The sequence below is a fragment of the Brachycentrus maculatus genome, unplaced genomic scaffold (assembly GCF_059751285.1).
Source record: "Brachycentrus maculatus isolate JH-2025_06_01 unplaced genomic scaffold, ASM5975128v1 h1tg000221l, whole genome shotgun sequence".
NCBI classification, from domain to species: Eukaryota; Metazoa; Arthropoda; class Insecta; order Trichoptera; family Brachycentridae; genus Brachycentrus; species Brachycentrus maculatus.
In genome coordinates, this window is record NW_028280972.1 from 1,607,783 (window position 1) to 1,627,528 (window position 19,746).

The 19,746-nt window shown below is 32.6% G+C and overlaps 1 protein-coding gene across 1 annotated transcript; it reads right to left on the minus strand.

Annotated features, from left to right (window-relative positions):
* Nucleotides 1-34: 34 nt before the first annotated feature.
* On the minus strand, nucleotides 35-1,571 carry LOC148306896 (uncharacterized). The gene is made up of 6 exons (XM_088264253.1): nucleotides 1,499-1,571; nucleotides 1,089-1,244; nucleotides 684-767; nucleotides 470-553; nucleotides 258-341; nucleotides 35-127 (listed from the first exon to the last, which is right to left on the minus strand). Exons 2-6 carry the CDS (start codon nucleotides 1,221-1,223, stop codon nucleotides 35-37), a joined length of 480 nt encoding a protein of 159 aa, XP_088120379.1. The 5' UTR covers nucleotides 1,224-1,244; nucleotides 1,499-1,571.
* Between the last annotated feature and the right edge of the window lie 18,175 nt (nucleotides 1,572-19,746).

The window sequence follows — 19,746 nt, forward strand, 5'->3', positions numbered from 1 at the left end:
TCCTTTTATCTGAAAGATCAAAGAGGAAAATGTATTATCTTACCTTGTCGTTCCTAACTATTCCACCCGTAGCATTCTCAGTTGTGGTGTCGTTTACATCAACAAATATGTAGTCCTCAGCCAATTCCTTAAACAATATATTTATTTAAAAAAAAATCAATATCACTTTATGTGTATCACTTTATCTATCACCACATAAACAATATCGAATTTTTCCTATTCTCTGAAAGATCGAAAAGAAAAATGTATCATCTTACCTTGTCGTTCCTTACTATTTCACCCGTAGCATTCTCAATTGTGATGTCGTTAACATCATCGAAATTGTAGTCCTTAGCGAATTCCTTAAACAGTATATTTGTTGAATTTTTCTCAATATCACTTTATGTACATCACTTAATAGATCACCACATAAAGAATTTCGAATTTTCCTTTTCTCTGAAAGATCAAAGAGAAAAAATTATTATCTTACCTTGTCGTTCCTAACTATTCCACCCGCAGCAGTCTTAGTTGTGGTGTCGTTTACATCAACAAATATGTAGTCCTTATCCAATTCCTTAAACAATATATTTATTTTTTAAAAAAATCATTATCACTTTATGTATATCACTTTATATATCACCACATAAACAATATAGAATTTTTCTTTTATCTGAAAGATCAAAGAGGAAAATCTATTATCTTACCTTGTCGTTCCTAACTATTCCGCCCGTAGCATTCTCAGTTGTGGTGTCGTTAACATCAACAAATATGTAGTCCTCAGCTAATTCCTTAAACAATATATATATTTTTTTTTTAAATCAAATCACTTTATGTGTATCACTTTATCTATCACCACATAAACAATATCGAATTTTTCCTTTTATTTGAAAGATCAAAGAGAAAAATGTATAATCTTACCTTGTCGTTCCTAACTATTCTACCCGTAGCATTCTTAATTGTGGTGTAGTCCTTAGATAATTCCTTTAACATTATATTTGGTGAATTTTTCTCAATATCACTTTATATATATTACTTTATATATCACCATATAAACAATATCAAATTTTCCTTTTCTCTGAAAGATCAAAGAGAAATATTTACTATCTTACCTTGCCGTTCCTGACTTCTCCACCCTTAGCATTCTCAGTTGTGGTGTCGTTTAAACTATGAAATATGTGGTTGCAGGATTCCTTAACCAATTCCGTAATCTTTATATATAGCACTTTATATATTACCACAAACATTAAATTGAATTTTCCTTTTCTCTAAAAGATCAATGAGAAACATTTGTTATTTTACCCTGTCGTTCCTAACTATTCCACCCGTATCATTCTCAATAGTGGTGTCGTTTACATCATCAAATATGTGGTTGGCGGATTCCTCAGCGAACTCCGTAAACGATATATTTATTGATTTTTTTCAATATCAGTTTATAAATATCACTTTATATATCACCACATAAACAATATCGAATTTTACTTTTCTCTGAAAGATCAATGAGGAACATTTGTTATCTTACGTTGTTGTTCCTACGTATTCCACTGATAGCATTTTCAATTATGGTGTCGTCAACATCATCAAATATGTGGTCCTTATCCAATTCCTTAAAAAATAAATTATTGAATTTTTTTCAGTATAACTTCAGTATCTCACAAACAAAATATATATATATATATATATATATATATATATATATATATATATATATATATATATATATATATATATATATATATATATATATATATATATATATATATATATATATATATATATATATATATATATATATATATATATATTGTATATATATAAATATATATATATATATACATATATATATTTATAATTATATGAATGTGTGAATTTAAAATGATTATTTTTAGTATATAGATTAAGTTTTTTTCCTTCATAATTAAGTATTCACAAACCATTACTGGTAGAGAACTTCATCAATTTTAGTTTGTTTATTTTAATAAAAATAATAAGAAACAATAAAATAAAAAATAATATTCAAAAAGAAACATAAATTATCTAACCATTTTGTTCCCGCCATTTTTACACTCATCATACTCAGTACTGATGTCATTTGCAACAATATCATAAAAGATATGGTTGATGGGTTCCATTATTGATTCCTAGAATAATACATGTATTGTAATTATTTCAGTGATACTAGGAAATTACTTTTGACACGTACAGGGGAGCGCAACATTACATCACACCTGGAGATGTTGTAAATTTTACAAATGGCGTCGCACGACATTTGAGACTTTTGAATAAGACCGATGTAGTATAAAAAGCAGATTGACAAAACGGGCATGTATCAACACTGATGTAGTATAAAAAGCAGATTGACAAAACGGGCATAAACATGTATCAACACTGATGTAGTATAAAAAGCAGATTGACAAAACGGGCATAAACATGTATCAACACTGGCGGCAGCCACTTGACGGATATCATGTTTTCCAAAACTCGTATTGATCTAAATAAAGGTTTTCATGATTTTTATTTTATTTTATAAAAAAATTAGTGATTATTTTTGTGGTGACTAATTTAAAAATGCCAAATATAATTGACGTACGACGCCATTTGCTTAAATTATAATAAAACGCTTCTCATAAAATCTGTTTATAGGACGACATTTATGGGTGTCACAATGCATATAAATAATTAAGGCTTAAAGCTTATATATATATATATATATATATATATATATATATATATATATATATATATATATATATATATATATATATATATATATATATATATATTATGTGAATTATTTGTACTACACACAAAAATCCTGAGTGTATTAACAATTACGATTTTTACGGAGTGTGGGGGAGTTTTTGGTGAGAGTATTTAAATGTTGTTAATGATTTTTAATTAAAGTAAACTCTGATGATGACAAGGTTATTGTTAAAACCGGTAGGTTAAATTGTATTAATAAAAAAATGGTGAAGACAAAGTTGATTAATTTTATAATGTTTGTAAAATGTGCCACAAAGTATCAAAACATTCAAGAAAAACATAAATTGTGTTTGGAACGATCCCCTGGTGGCGCGGGATAAAGGGTCAAAGGGTAATTAAGCTGTGGTAAATGTCAGCAATAAAAGTTTAGGCTCGGATGTTCCACTCCCGTGGATGAGTGAGTAACCTTCTCCCAACTAACAGCGAAAACAAAACAGCGACACCGAAGATTCCCATCGTCAGTTAATAATAATCAACAAAAAAAAAACATTTAATGTCTGAAAATTATTAAACAAAAATTTACAAAGATGGAATTACACATTCCAATGACAAACTTTCACTATGTACTCGTATAAAAATACATTTTTGCATGTTCTGTTATCGTAATGCGATATTGTTTTTATAACACAATGTATTTAGTTACCCCCAGATATGAAACAATACCTAGCTTATACGGATTATGTATACCATATGTTGATCTTACTGCTGGTGACAATACGAAAATTGCAACTCTATTAGCATCTGAATCGAAGTACCTATATACCTATTCGTGAGTAAATAAATGCAAGAATAAAAAAAAAATTGGAAAGAGAATAAAAATAATAAATTGAAAAGAAGGATGAAAGTAGACTGAATGCAGTCAAAATGCGATCTCTCAGAAGAATGTGCGACAAAACGATGTATGATAGATGTGCGAATAGTGAAATAAGGAAGGAATGCAAAGCTGAGATAAGCATTATCGATAAACATAAGAAAGGTGTGTTGAGATGGTTTGGACATGTAGAACGAATAAGTGAGGCGAATGTAAGTGGAAAAAGGAGCAGAGGAAGACCGAGAAAAACATGGCACGATCAGGTATGCCAAATACTTGAAAGTGGTCAGGTTAGGAGTCGTAACAATCGGCGGGTATGTATAAGGAGATGCATGAACGTGGAAGAGGCGAAGAATGTTTGCAAAGACAGAGTAGTTTGGCGTTCTATTCTCTCTGCCTACCCCTGCGGGGAAGCGGCGTGATGGTTAGTTAGTTTTTTTTTTAGTTATATATATATATATATATATATATATATATATATATATATATATATATATATATATATATATATATATATATATATATATATATATATATATATATATATATATATATATATATATATATATATCTCGGGAGACATGCGGAGTACATGGCCAAGCCAAGTAAATCGCATTTTCTTGACGACAGTTGTCATTTCCAATTATGTATACTCCCAAGTACTTGAAACTCTCGACTCTTTCGATGAGTTGGTTACTCGATAAAATCAAGGGTTGAAAGACATGTGTTTATATTTATACATATATTTATATAATTTAAAAACTTACCTTTAGGGTAAGAACACTTACGAACACAAACGGAAGACTAATCCCCCGACAGTCACACACTATTACGCAAAACAAAATACAATGATCGTGTTAGAATACACAGTATTCAAGGAACGCTTTCTTTACGGGCAAGCAGACTGAGAGAGTAACAAACAAAAACTGAACTACAGCACGTTGCTGCAAGCAGTACATAGAGCCACGTGGGGTAACCGTACGCATATTTTTTTATTTCAATTAGGAAAAAAGCACTCTTTTTGGAATTCTGTTTTTTTTTTATTATTAAAATAAATCGTTTCTTGGAAACATAAAAAAACCTTATTCTATCTTTAAACAAAAAAAGTTATGTAAAAAAGTTTAAGTATATGTCGAAAGCGTACACTTGCCCCATATGCGAGATAAGCATACGCACACCGGAGTATTAGTGTGCGCATTGCGTACGGCTCCTGTTAGGGGTAATTTTTTTTCAACTATTGCAGGTAAAACGTTCATTTTTATAATTTAATAATAGATTCTATCGAATCTTCTTTGCATCATAGAAGTCATCTTTAAAAGTCTTTACTCCAGAATTTACTGTTTCACGCTTCTTTATAGTAATCTTTTATTCTTGTTCGCAAGTAGAGATAGTTCACTACTTTTCATTGTTTTATTTTTGGTTTTTGAACCATCGTTGCATCAACCTCTCTTTTTTTCCGATTATTTTTATATGGATTTTTTTCGACTTGTTTGGTCGTGTTTTGCTTTCGGCAAAGGACTTGTGTATATCCGTTATTGAAATGTGAAGAACAGATGTTGCAGCAATGTAGTTGTAGTTGAGTTTGATACGTTTTCGTAGAGAACTCTTGTGGATTCCAATTGTATCTGCGAAAGGCGGCTGGCTCTTGTCCTCTTCTATAAGCTTTTTCGCAGCATCAAACCACATTTGAGTACAAACCAACTTTTATGGACACTTCTTTACAAATGCACTCGGTATTTTTCCTATAAAACGTTACATAAGGTACGTTTCCTATAAACGGCTCACAAGACAAAAAATATATATACATATATAATCGTGATTTTGGGGTAAGTGTACGCAGTGTGTGAGTGCGTATAGTTACCCAAGCACACTTACATAACCACACAACTCTATCACACCAATAAACAAGAAACTTTAAAAAAAAACAGATTTATTATTATATCTATGACCCCTGCCACTTTGCAATCGAGAAACTAACATAATTTTACAAACAAAAAAATGTGGAAGACCTCACCGTTTTAACACAAACGGTTACACAATTGCATACATCAATAATACAGGCAAAACAAATAAGAAAACTACGAAATAAAAATTACCTGAACATTTAAAACTTTCAAAAACTTTTAAAGGTTCCTTGACCAGCTTCAAAGCCACCCTAAGTGCTTCTTAATATTGAATCAGCGCATCTCTACCATGTACGGACTAGTCACAAACTTCACTGCGTACACTTACATTCCGCGTACGGTTACCCCACGCGACTCTACCAGACGCCCGTCGACCGAACCAGATTACTTGATTACACCTTATTTCGAACGTGATCAAATCTTTGTTTACGATTTCTGTGTTTGTTTCCGATTAGGAGTTATTAAAATAAAGATTTTTATTTTACAACATTTTTAATTGTGTCTAAATACTTGTTCACAAATCTGGATTATCTCTAATTAAAGGAGTTATTTTTTATATAATTTTTTGACACCTCAACATAGATGAAGAAGAATATGGAAGTCTGGACATTTACGGGGCTTACGACCGTCATAGGCTGGCTTGAGTGATCACTTTACACACTTGTAACAATCACCAATTTTATCAATGATTGACAACCTCACAACTTAAATTCTTGGAAGTTCTATACATATTATCCAATTTTGAATCATTGTACTTGAATCACTTAGAATTTTACTGGAGACATCTATTGGTGAGATGAAGAAGCTTTTTTATGAGCAGAAACTCTCATTTGTAAGCGAGGTCCGAATCCTGGATTATTATCACATACATGAGAAACGCCTGGAAATATCCTTTTCATTTTATTATTCTTACTTATAATCTGACAAGATAATTTATTTACAACATTTTGAGTATATCCAAATACTTGTTCACAAATCTGGATTATCTCCAATTTCCGTATTCTTCATCTTTGTTAAGATGTCAATAAGAATACATATGTTAATAATAGGTTTTTATTGAATCTCAACGTACAATAAATAAAGAAAAACGATTTTCTTCGAAACTCTAAAAGAGACTTTAAGAGAGGATACCTCTAAAAGAGTTGATAAAAAAATTCACCTCTATCTTTTTTGTTTATTTTTTTATTTTTTATGGTACGACTTTTTAACCTAATGTACCTTTACTCAACTTGGACTTGCTTGACTTTATCTAACTTTACGTTACTTCACATTACTAATTCTAAGTAGGTACTTACTCTAAAGACTGTAAGAGAGGATACCTATAAAATAGTTAATAAATAAAGAAAAATGAAGAAAGAATTTGGGCATTTTCTGTAAATGCCCAGTCTTTACTTTATTATTCTTCTAAATCTATATTGAAATATCGTAATTTTAAAGGAGTGATGCGTCATCCGACTTAGTAGTGAAGTCATCTCGACACAGAAACAATCGCCAATCTCTCGATGACTTCAGATCGTGACAAAACGTTAAAATCATCAGTTCATTCTCGTTTTACGCCAATAAAATTTATACATGAGACCATTATTCTTCAGAGTTTTACATGAAAAACGTGGAGACGGTTATTTGGAATTAGGTAGCATGAATACGTCCCTTTGGCTTTAAATGCGTACGTGACATTTTTACAGCTTTGTATAGGCACATATATGTATGTGTGCATGCTTAACATCATTATGGCTTTCTGTAATTCAACCAACCATGTTGTTATTTTTAGCATTCAACAAAGAAAATAACAAATCACATCGACGGCCCCTACGTAAAGTACTCTATCTGCAAATCTGTTACTTTACAAGAGACAGCTTAGAAAATTTTTTCCAAAGTATTATTTTCATTAATTAACTTTTTTATCTGATATCTAAACTAGTATTATACATTCAAAAACACGATAAAATAATGTTTAAATCGTTTAAAAACTTTATGCTTTGTCAAAATTAAGTAGTTAGCGTTTTAGGAGTTCAGTTCATTTCGAAAATTCAATATAGATAACGTCTTATACGCCTGAAAACTAGGCGTAATTTATTTTATATATTTTTTTGTTTGTTTATATTTGTAGATAACGGTCAGTTGATAACATACACCAAATATTTCAAAATTGACAAAAATGTAGTTAGAGCACTTTACGTAGGGCACGTCGATATACTTACGTGATAACGATAAGTTCAATAAAAAGTTTACCATGAAAATAATAGGTATAAGCACATTGAATATTATTTCAATTCTCATTTCATTCATTCACACCCTTATCCACAACCAAATGGTGCATAGGGCACTGCATCATATAAACGCAGTGTTATCTTTATCGTTAACACATGAAAGAAAGCCGATCAGCCCTCCGCTTCAGGTACCAGTCCAGAGTAATATTGAATAAATATTACAGTGAAAAAATCAATTATATTTTTTGACCCCCCCTGGGAATCGAACCCAGGACCTTCAGAACGGTAGCCAAAGCGGACAAAATATATTAATTTATAAAAGTTTATTAAACTTACTATTGCGTACAACGAATTATTTACCTTTTTTAAAATATGTACTCTTAACTTTTATTATTCATCAATGTTTATCCGCTCCCTGTGTGGAGCATATGGAGTCCATTACAAAAATAATGTATCTACATACCTATAGAGTACACCTGAAAGAAAAAATATATATATGAACCGCATACCTTAGCTCTTCTCGATTACATTTATGTGTTTATAATCTCAATATATTTATTTATTTGAACTTCATGTACAGAAAATAAATATGTACATTGGCGGGCTTATCGCTAAAAAGCAATATCTTTCAACCAACCAAAATAGGTATGTACAGGAATACAGTAATAATAACAATTTTAAAATACAAAATTGTACAAGTTATCATAAATCCTCACAAATTAAGCCATATCTTTACAATTATACATACGTCCGCCTCCGTGGTGTAATGATCAGCGTGTTTAGCTACCGTGATGGTTCCGGGGCTCGATTCCCAGTGGGAGGGTGACTTACACTGTAATATTTATTTAATATTACCCTGGACTGATCCCTGAAGCGCGGGAGTGATCACCTTGCCTTCGTGAAAGTAACGATCAAGATAACACTGCGTCAATACGATGCAGTGTCATATCCACCATTGGGTGGGGATAGAGTTAGAATAATGCAATTATGCATATGGGTTTTATGTCTATCCACTTCCTTAGATTATATTCTCAGTGGTTGAAATGTAAATACAGATCAATGATCGCCACACGATAGCTCGTCAGCTACCGGTAGCTCGCCGATGCTTTTTCGGTGGCCCGCGTAGGATATTAAATTTGCCTAGTAAATTTTATTATTACCTACGTTTATTGTTAATTTAAATGTTAACATAAATACTTGAAGTACGCATTTGATGTTTAATTTTTTATCTGCTGTTCTAATTTATTTACTAATATAAAAATATTATGCATGGTACAATAAGAGCCGATGAAAAAAATATATATATAAAGAAGAAATTCGTATAGAGCTCACCAGAGAAGTTCAATCTCTGAAAGTAGCTCACATCCTTATTGAGTTTGGTGACCACTCATATAGATAAACATAAAATTGTACTAGACAACCAATTTGGGAGGAACAGTAGGTATCATTACATTTTTATGAGTAGTAAAGTCAATTTGAGTCGTTACGACTTGGGATTGGCATTCTGCCCAAAATAAGGCGTGGCTCACGAGCTCCGCCCACTCATCCGCCCACGCCCTGATGTGTCTGTTTTGTATCTTGTCTGTTCGCTGAAAAGGAGTAAAAGTCTTCTTCATCTTCTTCTTGTTCACATTATTTTAATTTTTTTACAGATCCTCAGGATCTGTCTGTGCCTCCGCCTGTCGCTCTTGGGATGTTGACTGCCAGCTATCTCTCCACCTTTGAAGAGGTATATCTGGGGGTCTACGTCCTTCAGGGTTTTCTTGAAGGGTGATACGTGGAAGTCTGTCTTCTGACATTCTGTTTACGTGTTCATTCCAGTATCGAGTAAAAGTATGGTTTAAAATATAAACCATAAGAATTGCAAGCCCTGAAGCGAGTGCTTATCGCGCCTTTGCGAAAATTCGCCAGTCGTACATATCGTGGGTGTACCGTACCGTACGTACTGGTAAAAAAGTTAACTCGAAAATATGCAATTATGACTTAATGATGCAGTATTATAAAGTTTTCAACGTTCTATAAGCGGGAAAAATACACTTAGTAGTTTTAAATGTCATATATCAGGGAATAGAATTAATTATTTATTTATTGATTTGGCGTTTAATTTGTAGAACTCCATTTTTATTTATGTATTAATTTTAAATCAAGCACAGATTTTTTGAGTCTAATAAATAATATAAAACCCTTACCGCACCCCAATGGTGCATAGGGCACTGCTTCATATAAACGCAGTGTTATCTCGACCGATTACATATGAAGGAAAGGTGATCAGCCCTTCACTTCAGGTACCAGTCCAGTGTAATATTGAATAAATATTAGAGTGAAAAAATCACTTATATTTATTAAACCCCCCTGGGAATTGAACCCGGGACCTCCAGAACGGTAGCCGAGCATGCTGACCATTACACTACGTAGGCGGACGTTTTTTGAGTCTACTGAGTTATATTTTATTAACAAAAACACATTAAAAAATATATTGTGACAATTGTTTGATAATAAAATTCGTTTGATAATGCCCTAACAAGGCGAAACAATTGTCACAATATAAATTTTTTACATGTTTTTGTTAATAAAATACTACTTAGTAGACTAAAATTAAAACATAAAATATAATAAAAGGTGCTTTGAACAGAGTGATTGCAAAAAAAAATATGTCCATGGAATCCAAGCTAACGGTTTACAACGGCGTGCTGGTACCGACACTAATGTATAGAAGCGAAATATGGAACTGGCAAAGGAAGAATGAAAGCAGAGTGAACGCTGTTGAAATGAGCTCCCTCAGACGAATGTGTGGAAAAATCATTGTATGACAGAATTAAAAACGAAGAAATAAGAAAGGAATGTAAGGCTGAACAAGGAATAATTGAAAAGATTGGGAAAGACATGTGGAGCGAAAGGATAACGAGAGAATGACTATGAACATATATGTGGCGAGTGTGAGAGGGAACGAGGACGACCTAAAAAGAATTGGCACGATCAGATCAATCAGAACCTAAAATCTGGCGGTGTCAAAAGTCTGCGTAATCGGAAGGCATGTATGACTAGATGTATGGATATGAAGGAGGCAAAGAGTGTTTGTCAGGACAGAAGAGTGTGGAGTTCCATCCTTTTTGCCTACCCCTGCTTAGTAGTAGTAGTAGTAAGTTTAATAGCGAGTATTTTATTCAGCCTACAAGCTTTAAATAACGGGGATTATTCAAACAGGAATTTTAGAGTTTTTTTGCCAGTATACCCAAGATATGTATTACTAAACATTCAACTTAACGTTTTGGTTACCAAAATCCAATATATTGGCTTTCGGTACTCTAGCGAGAAATACCGGATCCGTCAGATCTGACGTCATGATTTTTATAAGTATCAGATACATTTTGGTAAGTACATTAAGGCCTTAATCGCGAACACAGAATTCAATCACCGGCCAACCACCGGAGAGGTCAAACATCTCTTCACGCCCGATTTTTTATAGAATGTGGATTTGACTTTTTTGTGTTTTAGAATATACAATACAATATAAATAGAAAAGAAAAAAAAAAATTTTTAATTCCTAATTTTCAATGACTCTTTTTATTTCATAACCATAAAATTATATCGTAGAAAAACTTATTTTTTCAATGCAAAAACGGTGTTTTAAGAAAAGAAAATCAATTATGTTAAATGTTACCTGGATTAGAGATAATTAAGTTGCGACTTAATCATTTACTGAAAATGCTGGTACTTGAAGATTTCAGGGTTGTGCTAAAATTTTCGATTAGTTTTTTTTTTTATAAAAAGTTAAACGTCGAAATTTTGAATTATCGATCATCAATTAGTTGTAACATTACAAAAAAATTAAGTTTCAAAAATACTTATCGAGAAATAAGAAAAACAGCACATTATTACAATTTTGTTTCCGAAAAAAAAAAGTGAGTTGTGTAAAGCTGTGATATTATTCAAATACATAGATACAGTTTTACGTGTTAAATTAATAAACAATATGCAGTTAATTGATGAAAATATAATACATACATTGAAAAAATTAAAAAATAACTAAAATAAAAATATTTGTCACCCCTACACTATGCGTACAGTGTAAAAAGGAGGTGGACATTAAATGAGCAGCATTAACTTGTTAGTCATTTAGTTATTTATTTTTTATAACGTCGCATACACGTAGTTAAATAAGATCTAAGAGATATTTTCTTTACGCTGAAAATAAAACAATAGCACAGAGTGTTTATAAATTGTCGAACGCTCACTCCTTTCAAGAACGTCATAAGTGATTTTTTAGGACTAGATTTTTCCGGAGAACGTTTATAAAGTTTAAAAATATCATACAATGTATTCAAAATAAATATCAAGCCACTTATTGAACTTTTTACTATGCAACAGATCTTTTTAGGTAAAACCTGAAGGTTTTTTCTCCATTTGAAAAATGTTTAGTACATTTAATAAAATGAACAATACCTTTTCTTCAAAATGCAAAAACAACACTTTCTGCCCTGTAGCGGGTAAATGTTAAGTTTAAAACATGCCTCTTTTGCTGGGATATAGTACATTTTCTGGCCAATCCGAAAACATGACTGAAATTTGTAAATTTTTGATTTATGACGTTCTTGAAAGGAGTGAGCGACATCTTACTTCTGAATTATTTTTAAAACGTAGTTATTGGCATAGTAAAATCAAAAGTCCTGGTAACCAAAGGGTTAAAATGGGAATGGAAAATAATTGAAGAGAGTATTATTAGGGCACAATGAAATATCTCGAGACAAAGTACAAAACGCTGCAACAGGACTAATTTATGCAATTTCTTATGAAAATTATTATTAAAACCATATCTGCTCCCTATGTGGAGCATATGGAGTCCGAAAACTTACTCCAGGCTTTTCTGTCGGCTGCCAGCTGCCTTGCGTCCTCCCAAGTCAGGTCCGAGTCCCGAAGTTCTGACGAGAACTGCCGACGAATTGTCGCGGGCGGCGCGAACTTGGTGCCTTGTAAAAGGGGCAAGCTTGATTAAGGCTCTCGGGAGACACGCGGAGTACATGGCCAAGCCAACTGAATCGCCTTTTCTTGACGACAGTTGCGACCAAGATTTGTTGCGTCTTACGCCTTTTCTCTTCATTCCTCACAAAATCAAACCACCGCACGCCTAAAATTCACCGACACCTATTCTCAAAGCTTAAGACACGACTGCTTTGGTTTTCATGTTTCACAGCCGTATAAGAGAATAGGAACAATGCAGGCATTGTATTGGCGGCACTTCACCGAGTATAGATCCGATCTCCAGACGGCCTTCATACTGTTAAATGCGGACCCTGCGAGTCCTAATCGCATTCCCAGTTCCTTTTGAAGGCTGCCATTTACAGGTATGTACACTCTCAAGTCCTTGAAATTCTGGACCCTTTCGATGAGCTGGTTACTCAACGTCAAGCTTTGCTAAGCATCTAGGCATGAACTTTTGCACAAAACTTTCAACAAATATTTCAAAACTTTTGAAATATTTGTTGTAAGCCCCATGTGCGTAGAGTACCTATTCACCCTATCGACAATTAATCGAAGACCCAATTTATGCAATTTCTGAATTCAAATAAATTTTTGAATTCAGCCACATCACTTCAGGAATTAGTTCTCCTAATAGAGCATGCTCGTATTCATTTTCTATGCGCTTCAGCAGCAGATTTATTACAGTGAAAAGTGAAAATAATAATTTTCCCGCGAATGCTTTTTTTGGTGCATAACTTGAAATTGTTTCGTAGTACATACACATACAAAGGCTATTGCTATCTATCAGCTAACAGCCTTATGTATACTATTACAACAACTAACATCTTTATTTTTCGAAACTAGTCTTGTGTAACGATACAAAACCCGGTATACGGTATAATACGAGTGTTTTTTTTTTATTTTTTGAATAATCAATAAGTCATTCCACTAAGTAAATGCCAAATCAAAAATATACTACTACTACTACTACCATCACGCCGTTTCCCCGCAGGGGTAGGCAGAGAGGATGGAACGCCACACTCTTCTGTCCTGACATACACTCCTCGCCTCCTTCACATCCATACATCTAGTCATACAGACACCGCCAGATTTTAGGTTCTGATTGATCTGATCGTGCCAAATATTTTTCGGTCGTCCAAAAATATATATATTTTGAATATTGAAAGTATTAACTTTGTGGATCATATTGATATATTATTTTGAGAAATAAAAAGACTTTGTTTTTTGATCCACTCACATTTTTACTAACAATCAACTTGTTTCGGCAACAACTGTTGCCCTCCTGTTGATTTAATCCTAACCTGTTAATTTAAGATTAAACCCTGAAGAGGTTAACTGGTTGTTGCCGAAACTAGTTGGTTGTTAATAAAAATGTGAGTGGATAAAAAAACAAAATCTTTTTATTTATCAAAATAATACACAAAAAAATATATAATGTTCAAATGGTAAAAAGCGAGCGTTTTATATACAATTTTGGTTACAATTTCCTGCATGTAATTTACGCCTAATGTAACGCTGCTTCATTCAAGGATTTTATACTCTCTGCATTTAAAAGGGTAAAATGTAAAATGTTATTAAAATAAATTAGTCGAGACGGTTTTTACGGGGCAATTCTTTTGTGTGCTCTTTTGACATGATTTATGGTTATGTTAGTTTTGGATATCGTCACCCTTGAATCCCACAGTAAGACAAAATACTCCAAATAAAATTGTATTCCCACCATTCATCGATAATTACGTCAATATAAACATTGCTATGAGTTTCTTCCCCAAACCAAATTCAGTTCCCACTTAACGCCTAACGCCGTCAACATAAACAAACCTTTTTTTTCTAACCATAAATTGCCTAAAGTGCCAAGTCGAGTTAATCCGTGCGAGTCGAAAATTTAAACCATAACCAAGAAATATGTTACGTACACTAACTAACTAACCATCACGCCGCTCGCCGCAGGGGTAGGCAGAAAGAATAGAACGCCATACCCAACTGTCATTGCAAATATTATTCGCCTCTTCCACATTAATGCATCTCCTCATACATACCCGTCGATTATTTTTTGGCGTAAAATAAATTTGGACAATTTATATTTCCATTAAGGGCGCTTCCATTAAAAACCTGTATGTAATTTAGAAAAAAAATATGTAGAATTTTTTTTTAAATCATAAGATTTTAGTTTTGTACTGACATTTTTTGGTGGAACATCATTTTATAGAATAAAATAAAAAATGGTTTTTACACATAAATTTTATTCGATCATCGAACGGGTTTCGCTGTAATCGACATCATCAGACTGGTTTGAGGCTTTTTTTTACCTAACGTCCAAGTGACTCTGAAATCTAGCTACGGCTTATGCAACACCCTACTCAGGCTTCAACTTTTTAGGTTTCATAGCCTATACTTACTCGTAAGTAGGTTAGACAAAACTCTTTGTTATATACTCGTACGCAACAATGCAGAGGTGGAAAACCATGATTTATTTGTTTTCCAACTAAATTAATTTAATTTGAATAGCTTTAAGTATTATTTTCTTAAAATAATAACATATTAGTTGTGGTAAAGGTTTTACGTATTATTTGATATTTTATCTAGCCCTTACATCAGTGTAATGATGTCATTAGTTGTGAATAAAATATTTTGTACATTAAAAGCATTGTTAACTTTGTGGTATGGTAATATAACACTCTTCTTATCATTCATCGTTAATAATAGTAATAAAAAACCAAAATTTTATTAAAAGTCCACTTTTACAAATATTCTCATTGTGATTCATTCGTCTTCTTTCTTTCTTTCGAGATTTAATTTTTGTAGAAATGTCATGCAATAATAATTTTATTTTAATGACCTGATGGTGGAATGGTTATTCCGAAACGAGTGGTCATGAATTAATGTTTATTAAAGTGGTATTACAGAAAGTAAACGATGGATGATAAGGATAGTGTCACAAAGTTTTATTTGTTTATTATATTTTATTTGAAATTATTTGAAATTATTTTGCATTTAACAATATAATTTAAATACAAGTAGGTAAAAATAAATATAATATTGATACAAAAAAGATCCCACAAAGACATGACCTGTGTGTGGGTAAATAGATGTATATTATATTTTAGGTTATATTGTAGTAAAGAGCACTGTCAAGAATACAATAGATATTATTAAAAATAAAATAAGATTAAAAGTGCTAATATAAACTACAAATATTTGATTTAAACATAAAACAAAAATAATAAAAAAATGAATGTGAAAAAAATCGGCAAATATGTACTATGTGATTTTTACGTTCAAAAGAAAAAGGGACGTGGATCTGTTTTTTTTTTTTCAATAAAAAATTTTTAGCAAAATTTTAAATCGAAGCAAACTTTATTCTAAAGAATCGTATTGATTGTGGTCTCATTGATATGCGGATCATTCATATGTAAATCAGGAGGGAGAGATGAACGTGTCGATAATATTCACAAAACATTGAAAGAATAGAAGAATGGATAACTGAAAATAGATCGACATTGAACCCTTCCAAAACGGAACGATTCCGGGTAGCCACACACAACGAAGGCAACGCAACACCACCCATAGCGAGTACCGCTTCACCGGCTGTCGACTTGCCGTGTTCTTAGAATCTGATCTCAGAATTGAGACTCAAATTGCTGCCCAACAAATGATAAATGCTTTTGTACATAGTATCAATAGCCGTTTGTAGAAAAATAAAATGACTACAATCAATACTAAACGCGAGAGACTGAGATTGTTGAAATGATTAAAAAAAACACTTGTTTTTTACCACTTGAGTTTTATTATAGACTACATGTTTCAGAAGTTAAACTTCCATAATTCAGGTCTGTATAACAACTAATTTATAAATTCAACAAACTTGATTATAATCTTGATTATAAACAGCGCAGTTTTCTGCTTATGTAATTTCTATTCCTTGGAGGGTGGCAAGAATTCATTGCAAGAGATAATATGATTTACGAGTTATACAACATACGAATTTAGTAGCAAATTGATTGATCTACAACCATTATAATAATATAGGTGACTGAATGGATATTACATCAGAGAGAGGAAATTAGTTTACGGATGTCTGAAGTGACAAAGGACAAATAATATACCAAATACAGTAGTCGCGGTTGCAACACAATTTGATTGGTTGACTGTTACGAAGCCATTTATAACTTCTTCAAAGAAGCAAGGAATTATAGACATGTAAAAAAAAATTGTATGCGTAAAAATATAAGAAAAATCCAAATACACTAATGCATAGTAGAAAAAATAAAAGTAAAATCTACTGCAATTAAATTGAATTTATAAATTCAACATACGCAGTCTCTCTTCTTCTTTTTCTTCTTCTTTTAGTAGATCCTAAGGATCTCTTTGTGCCTCCGCCTGTCGCTCTTGTGATGTGACTCCCAGCTATCTTTCTATCTTTTCTGAGGTTTTCCTGGGGGTCTGCGTCCTTCAGAGTTTCCTTGAAGAGACACACGTGGAAGCCTGTTTTCTGACATTCTGTTTACATACCATTTCAGTATCGCCTTCGTTGTCGTCCCCACCTCACGATATCCTCCGTCTTACACATGCTCCGGATTTCGGTGTTTATAAACTCGGTCACATCATTATCTTAGATTATCTTACGTAATGAATCCCTGGTACAGGTGCAATAATTTTTATATCTAGTGAGCATATTTACAAGGGATGGAAAAGTGGATAAAGATATTGAGAGAAGATTGAATGCAGGGAATAGAATAATTGGTGCTTTAAACAGAGTGATTGCAAATAAAAAATGTCCAAGGAAGCCAAACGGAGTGCTGGTACCGACACTGATGTACGGAAGCGAAACATGGAACTAGAAAAGGAAGGATGAAAGCAGAGTGAACGCTATTGAAATGCGCTCCCTCATAGGAAAATCATTGTATGACAGAATAAAAAACGAAAATATACGTTAAGAAAGGAATGTAAGGCTGAACAAGGGATAAATGAAAAGATTAAGAAAAGTTCTTGATGGTGGTATGGACATGTGGAACGAATGGATGACGAGAGAAAATATATGTGGGAGTGAGAGCAAAAAAAGGACGGCCGAAAAAGACTTGGAACGATCAAATCAATCAGAATCTTAAATATGGTGTTGTCAAGTCTGCACTATCAGAGGGCATGTATGACCAGATAGTTTCTTAATGTGTTATATGGATGTGAAGGATGCGAGAGGTGTATGTCAGGACAGAAGAGTGTGGCGTTTCCATCCGTTCCGTCTTCCCCTGCGGGGAAACGGCGTGATGGTTGTAGTAGTAGCAGTACGGCTGTCCAAACTTAAAACACAGTAAGGAACATTTTTGGACTAAATAGAATCTACTTAGTCCAAAAATGCAAAAAAAACGTACTACAAAAAAATGTCCCTTATTGTGTTTTGAGTTTGGACAGCCGAGTAGCGACAAGTAAAAAGAAATATTTTCAATCAATTATTCAACATTATCCTAGACTAGTAGTACTCATCTGCCTTACCAGGTGATTGACATTCAAGTTAATAATGGATTAATGTACAATGAAAAGGAAGTAATATTTGCATCAGAATAAGTAGAAAAAAATATGTTCTTAGACATTACGTTTCCATAGTTACAATGAGTTTGTTAGGACGCAAAGGTCGAGAGCACGCTATCCGCGACATTACACTCGTATTACCAACACAATAAACGTATGTAGGTCGGTAAACTCGTAAATATGTTTAAATATTTGCAAGCAATATGTATGTACGTTTGTCGAGAGTGAGTTCAAGAATATTCTTTGACATCTCAACATAGATGAAGAAGAACATGGAAGTCTGGGCAATTGCGCGGTTTACGACCGTCATAGGCTGATTTAAGTGATCACTTTACACACGTGTAACATTCACCAATTCTAAAGAGAAGATGAATATGGATATCTGGGCATTTACGGGGCTTACGACAGTCAAAGACTGATTTAAGTGATCACTTTACACACGTAAAACATTCACCAATTCTACCCATGATTGACAACCACACAGCTCAAATTCTTGGAAGTTCTATACATATCATCCAATTTTGAAACATCTATTGTGAGATGAAAGAAGCTTTTTATTAAGCAGAAACTCTTTTTATCGTGTGTGAAGTCCGAATCTTGAATTATAATCACATACATGAAAAACACCATATAGTATGTAAAGTGATCACTTAAACCAGCCTATGATGGTCGTTAGCCTCGTGAATGCCCAAACTAAAATAGTCCTCCTCTCTTTATCTATGTTTAGATGTCAAACAATTATATGAAAAATAACTTCTATAATTCGATTTGTGAACAAGTATTTGGACACACTCAAAATGTTTAAACTGTTTTAATTCCCATAAGAATAGGATTTAATGTTTTCTAAAATCTCATGAACAAGATAAATTTTATTTTAGTAATACAATGGTAATACAAAAACCAACAGCTTCAATAAATTTTGCGATGCTAAAAACGTTACAAAGTATTGAAGGTATCAATTTTTTTCTTAATTCATTCCAAACCCCACACGAAGTATGGCATCCATTGTTCATGAGGCATATATGTAGGTACATTGATGATTACACCACTACTCACACTCGTATATGTATTTTATTTAACAAATAATAATAAATTTGGATAACTTATATAGCGCAATTTTCGTAAAATAATACCCCAAGGGCGCTTCACTGTGAATGAATTGGGGAAAATATTATGGTGGAAATGATTTAGCAAACAAATGTGTTTTTAGTCTTGTTCTTAAGATCATCTAACTCTTCTTTTTCTATTTCTAACCATTGGCGGAAGAGCATTCCACGCCGTCGTTCCTACAACAGCAAAGGCACGCTCGCCAAATTTAGTGCGTTGGTTACGATTGGTTGATAGCGCGAGACGTCTATCAACCAATTCATCTGGAATACACAGCTCTTTAAGATACTCTGGTGCCATATTGTGTATTGATTTATACATGAGTCGGCCGAGTTTGTAGATATATATATATATATATATATATATATATATATATATATATATATATATATATATATATATATATATATATATATATATATATATATATATATATATATATATATATATATATATATATATATATATA

What these genes read in the sequence shown, in the direction of transcription:
- LOC148306896 (XM_088264253.1), bottom strand. Translation starts at nt 1,223, where the DNA reads ATGTTTGTGGTAATATATAAAGTGCTATATATAAAGATTACGGAATTG. An exon ending in GAATAGTTAGGAACGACAAG is followed by an intron (nt 342 to 469) that starts GTAAGATAATAA and finishes ATACTGTTTAAG; the next exon opens with GAATTCGCTAAGGACTACAA. An exon ending in AAATAGTAAGGAACGACAAG is followed by an intron (nt 128 to 257) that starts GTAAGATGATAC and finishes ATATTGTTTAAG; the next exon opens with GAATTGGCTGAGGACTACAT.